We start from the raw sequence: 5,000 nt of genomic DNA on the forward strand, positions 1-5,000 counted from the left end.
GAGAGAGAGAGACAGGTCAGGGAGAGAGTGAGACAGAGAGAGAGAGAGAGAGAGAGAGAGAGAGAGACAGGTCAGGGAGAGAGTGAGAGAGAGAGAGAGAGAGAGAGACAGGTCAGGGAGAGAGTGAGAGAGAGAGAGAGAGAGAGAGAGAGAGACAGGTCAGGGAGAGAGTGAGACAGAGAGAGAGAGAGAAAGAGAGACAGGTCCGGGAGAGAGAGAGCGAGAGAGAGACAGGTCAGGGAGAGAGTGAGACAGAGAGAGACAGAGAGAGAGAGAGACAGGTCAGGGAGAGAGTGAGAGAGAGAGAGAGAGAGAGAGAGACAGGTCAGGGAGAGAGTGAGAGAGAGAGAGAGAGAGAGAGAGAGAGACAGGTCAGGGAGAGAGTGAGACAGACAGACAGAGAGAGAGAAAGAGAAAGAGAGAGAGAGAGAGAGAGAGAGAGAGAGAGAGAGAGAGAGAGACAGGTCAGGGAGAGAGTGAGACAGAAAGAGAGAGAGAGAGAGAGAGAGAGAGGTCAAGGAGAGAGTGAGACAGAGAGAAAGAGAGACAGAGAGAGAGAGAGACAGGTCAGGGAGAGAGTGAGAGAGAGAGAGAGAGAGACAGGTCAGGGAGAGAGTGAGACAGACAGAAAGAGAGACAGAGAGAGAGAGAGAGAGAGAGAGAGAGAGAGACAGGTCAGGGAGAGAGTGAGAGAGAGAGAGAGAGACAGGTCAGGGAGAGAGTGAGACAGAGAGCGAGACAGAGAGCGAGAGAGAGAGCGAGAGAGAGAGACAGAGAGAGAGAGAGAGAGAGAGAGAGAGACAGGTCAGGGAGAGAGTGAGACAGACAGAAAGAGAGACAGAGAGAGAGAGAGAGAGAGAGAGAGAGAGAGACAGGTCAGGGAGAGAGTGAGAGAGAGAGAGAGAGAGAGACAGGTCAGGGAGAGAGTGAGACAGAGAGTGAGACAGAGAGTGAGACAGAGAGCGAGAGAGAGAGAGAGAGAGAGAGACAGAGAGAGAGAGAGAGACAGAGAGAGAGAGAGAGAGCGAGAGAGAGAGAAAGAGAGAGAGACAGGTCAGGGAGAGAGTGAAACAGATAGGCAGACAGACAGAGAGAGAAAGAGAGAGAGACAGGTGGTTGTTGATTCAGCTGCTTTTGATATTATGCATTTGACAGTTTCATCTCTCGCCTCATCTCGACTCTGTGTGAGTGTGTGTTCTACATCATCACTATATCATGTTAAACAGGTATGTGTGTGTGTGTGTGTGTGTGTGGTTGTGTGTGTCTGTGTGTGTGTGTCTGTGTGTGTGTAGGAGCGTGTGAGACAGTTGGAGCAGCAGCTGAAGGAGATGGAGAGAGAAAAGGAAAGAGAAATGAGTTGCTTGAGAGAGGAGAAGAGAGAACTCCTGCATCAAACACACCGGGTACACACACACAGACACGCACCACACACACACAGACACACACCACACACACAGACACACAGACACACACACACACACACCAGCATCTCTCTCTCACACACACACACACACTGTGAAATATTTCACAACAGGTGAAATATTCAGTAACGTGTCATTATAAAGTGTTAATGATATATTAATAAAATGATCAGTGATGAAGTTAAGAATAAAATGAAATGAACAGCAGCAGGAGAGGAAAGAGTTAATGTTCACTGTGAACTGCTCATGAGTGTGTGAGTCAGAGAGAGAGGGAGAGAGAAGGAAAGAGAGGGAGAGAGGGTGTGTTAGAGATAGAGGGAGAGGGAAAGAGAGGGAGCATGTGAAAGACCTGAGGACGGAGAAAGAAGGAGGAAGAGCGAGAGAAAAAAGAAGAGAAGGCAAAAGGGGGAGAAAGAAGAAAGGATAGAGAGAGACATGGAGGGTGTATTTGGTGTGATAGAGAGATAGAGGGAGGGAGCGATAGATGGAGTGATAGACAGGAGCAGGAAACAGAGAGAGACAGTGTTTAAGTTATTAGTGTGTCTGCGGCGCTGCTCTATCCTGCGGTATGTCCACATTCATCTCTCTCTCTCTGTCCCTCTCTCTCTCTCTCTCTCTCTCTCTGTCCCTCTCTCTCTCTCTCTCTCTCTCGCTCTCTGTTTCTTCCTCTCTCTCTCTTTCTCTCTCTCTGTCCCTCTCTCTCTCTCTCTGTCAGTCTATCAGATATAGATATAATATAGTTCAGTTTGTTTTGCTGGAATATAAAATCAGATTGGGTTTTTCTGCTTTTATAGAATTTTGTAGTTTTATAAAATTAGACATAGCATCTTTTATATTGTATAGAATTGTATAGAGTTAGCTTTAGAATTGAGTATAATTTAACATTTGTTGTGGAATTGTTAGTGTATAAAACTTTATGGCTGTATTGAATATTAGATGGTTGGAATTAGAGTTGTGTAGAAATGTAAAGAGTTGTGTAGAGGTTTGTGTAGAATTCTAAATGAGTTTGATGTTTTATAGAGTTTTATAGGATTAATATTAAAGTTTTGTAACATTTTCATAAATTTACTGATATTTTCCTTTGCTTAGATTTTGAAAGAGAACAAGTCTGTCACTGATTGGTCCAACATCACTGGCCCCGCCTCCAGCATGTCATCATTGTCACCGGTGACCAACCACAAAGCAGCGCAGGTACAAAGATTTATTTAACCAAACTTCAGAGATAAACTCCGTGCTAAATACTAAAAATATCCCATAATGCACTGTGGCTGCTAATCAAACCGCGTGATCTATAAATGTTAGCGCTGTATTTGGGACGCGACTGTAACGTGTGTAACGTCTCTGTGACCTTCAGGACGCGTCGAGTTCAGCACGGAGACGGAGCTCACACCGAAAAGTCACCGAGCGGCCGATGTCCGTGCAGGGTGAGACGCGAGCCGGGCGTAGAATTACATCCACACACTGTGTAGAGTTACATCAGCAGAGTGTAGAGTTACATCAGCAGAGTGTAGAGCTACATCAGCAGCGTGTAGAGTTACATCAGCAGAGTGTAGAGTTATATCAGCAGAGTGTAGAGCTACATCAGCAGAGTGTAGAGTTATATCAGCAGAGTGTAGAGTTACATCAGCAGAGTGTAGAGTTATATCTGCAGAGTGTAGAGTTACATCAGCAGAGTGTAGAGCTACATCAGCAGAGTGTAGAGCTACATCAGCAGAGTGTAGAGTTACATCAGCAGAGTGTAGAGTTACATCAGCAGAGTGTAGAGTTACATCAGCAGCGTGTAGAGTTATATCAGCAGAGTGTAGAATTATATCAGCAGAGTGTAGAGTTACATCAGCAGAGTGTAGAGTTACATCAGCAGCGTGTAGAGTTATATCAGCAGAGTGTAGAATTATATCAGCAGAGTGTAGAGTTACATCAGCAGAGTGTAGAGTTATATCAGCAGAGTGTAGAGTTACATCAGCAGCGTGTAGAGGTACATCAGCAGCGTGTAGAGTTACATCAGCAGAGTGTAGAGTTACATCAGCAGAGTGTAGAGTTATATCAGCAGAGTGTAGAGTTACATCAGCAGAGTGTAGAGTTACATCAGCAGAGTGTAGAGTTACATCAGCAGAGTGTAGAGTTACATCAGCAGAGTGTAGAGTTACATCAGCAGAGTGTAGAGTTATATCAGCAGAGTGTAGAGCTACATCAGCAGAGTGTAGAGTTACATCTGCAGAGTGTAGAGCTACATCAGCAGCGTGTAAAGTTACATCAGCAGAGTGTAGAGCTACATCAGCAGAGTGTAGAGTTATATCAGCAGAGTGTAGAGCTACATCAGCAGAGTGTAGAGTTACATCAGCAGAGTGTAGAGTTATATCAGCAGAGTGTAGAGTTATATCAGCAGAGTGTAGAATTATATCAGCAGAGTGTAGAGTTATATCAGCAGAGTGTAGAGTTATATCAGCAGAGTGTAGAGCTACATCAGCAGAGTGTAGAGTTATATCAGCAGAGTGTAGAGCTACATCAGCAGAGTGTAGAGTTATATCTGCAGAGTGTAGAGCTACATCAGCAGAGTGTAGAGTTATATCAGCAGAGTGTAGAGTTATATCAGCAGAGTGTAGAGTTACATCAGCAGAGTGTAGAGTTATATCAGCAGAGTGTAGAGTTACATCAGCAGCGTGTAGAGTTATATCAGCAGCGTGTAGAGTTATATCAGCAGAGTGTAGAGTTATATCAGCAGAGTGTAGAGTTATATCAGCAGAGTGTAGAGTTACATCAGCAGAGTGTAGAGTTACATCAGCAGAGTGTAGAGCTATATCAGCAGAGTGTAGAGTTATATCAGCAGAGTGTAGAGTTACATCAGCAGAGTGTAGAGTTACATCAGCAGAGTGTAGAGCTACATCAGCAGCGTGTAGAGCTACATCAGCAGAGTGTAGAGTTATATCTGCAGAGTGTAGAGTTATATCTGCAGAGTGTAGAGCTACATCAGCAGAGTGTAGAGTTATATCAGCAGAGTGTAGAGTTATATCAGCAGAGTGTAGAGTTACATCAGCAGAGTGTAGAGTTATATCAGCAGAGTGTAGAGTTACATCACCAGAGTGTAGAGTTATATCTGCAGAGTGTAGAGCTACATCAGCAGAGTGTAGAGTTACATCAGCAGAGTGTAGAATTATATCAGCAGAGTGTAGAATTATATCAGCAGAGTGTAGAGCTACATCAGCAGAGTGTAGAGCTACATCAGCAGAGTGTAGAGTTACATCAGCAGAGTGTAGAGTTACATCAGCAGCGTGTAGAGTTACATCAGCAGAGTGTAGAGTTATATCAGCAGAGTGTAGAGTTATATCAGCAGAGTGTAGAGTTATATCAGCAGAGTGTAGAGTTACATCAGCAGAGTGTAGAGTTATATCAGCAGAGTGTAGAGTTACATCAGCAGCGTGTAGAGGTACATCAGCAGCGTGTAGAGTTACATCAGCAGAGTGTAGAGTTACATCAGCAGAGTGTAGAGTTATATCAGCAGAGTGTAGAGTTACATCAGCAGAGTGTAGAGTTACATCAGCAGAGTGTAGAGTTACATCAGCAGCGTGTAGAGTTACATCA

General features: G+C 44.4%; 1 protein-coding gene across 3 annotated transcripts in view; it reads left to right on the top strand.

Annotated features, from left to right (window-relative positions):
• The window catches only part of LOC128317221 (pleckstrin homology-like domain family B member 3), a 27,074-nt gene that overhangs the window by 14,404 nt on the left and 7,670 nt on the right, over window positions 1-5,000 (top strand). For all 3 annotated transcript variants that reach the window (XM_053228181.1, XM_053228179.1, XM_053228180.1), the window contains exons 6-8: window positions 1,293-1,403; window positions 2,511-2,612; window positions 2,776-2,845. In XM_053228181.1, coding sequence (XP_053084156.1) covers window positions 1,293-1,403; window positions 2,511-2,612; window positions 2,776-2,845 — 283 coding nt within the window. The remainder of the gene's footprint in view (window positions 1-1,292; window positions 1,404-2,510; window positions 2,613-2,775; window positions 2,846-5,000) is intronic.

The sequence above is a fragment of the Pangasianodon hypophthalmus genome, chromosome 22, assembly GCF_027358585.1.
Source record: "Pangasianodon hypophthalmus isolate fPanHyp1 chromosome 22, fPanHyp1.pri, whole genome shotgun sequence".
Classification (NCBI taxonomy): domain Eukaryota; kingdom Metazoa; phylum Chordata; class Actinopteri; order Siluriformes; family Pangasiidae; genus Pangasianodon; species Pangasianodon hypophthalmus.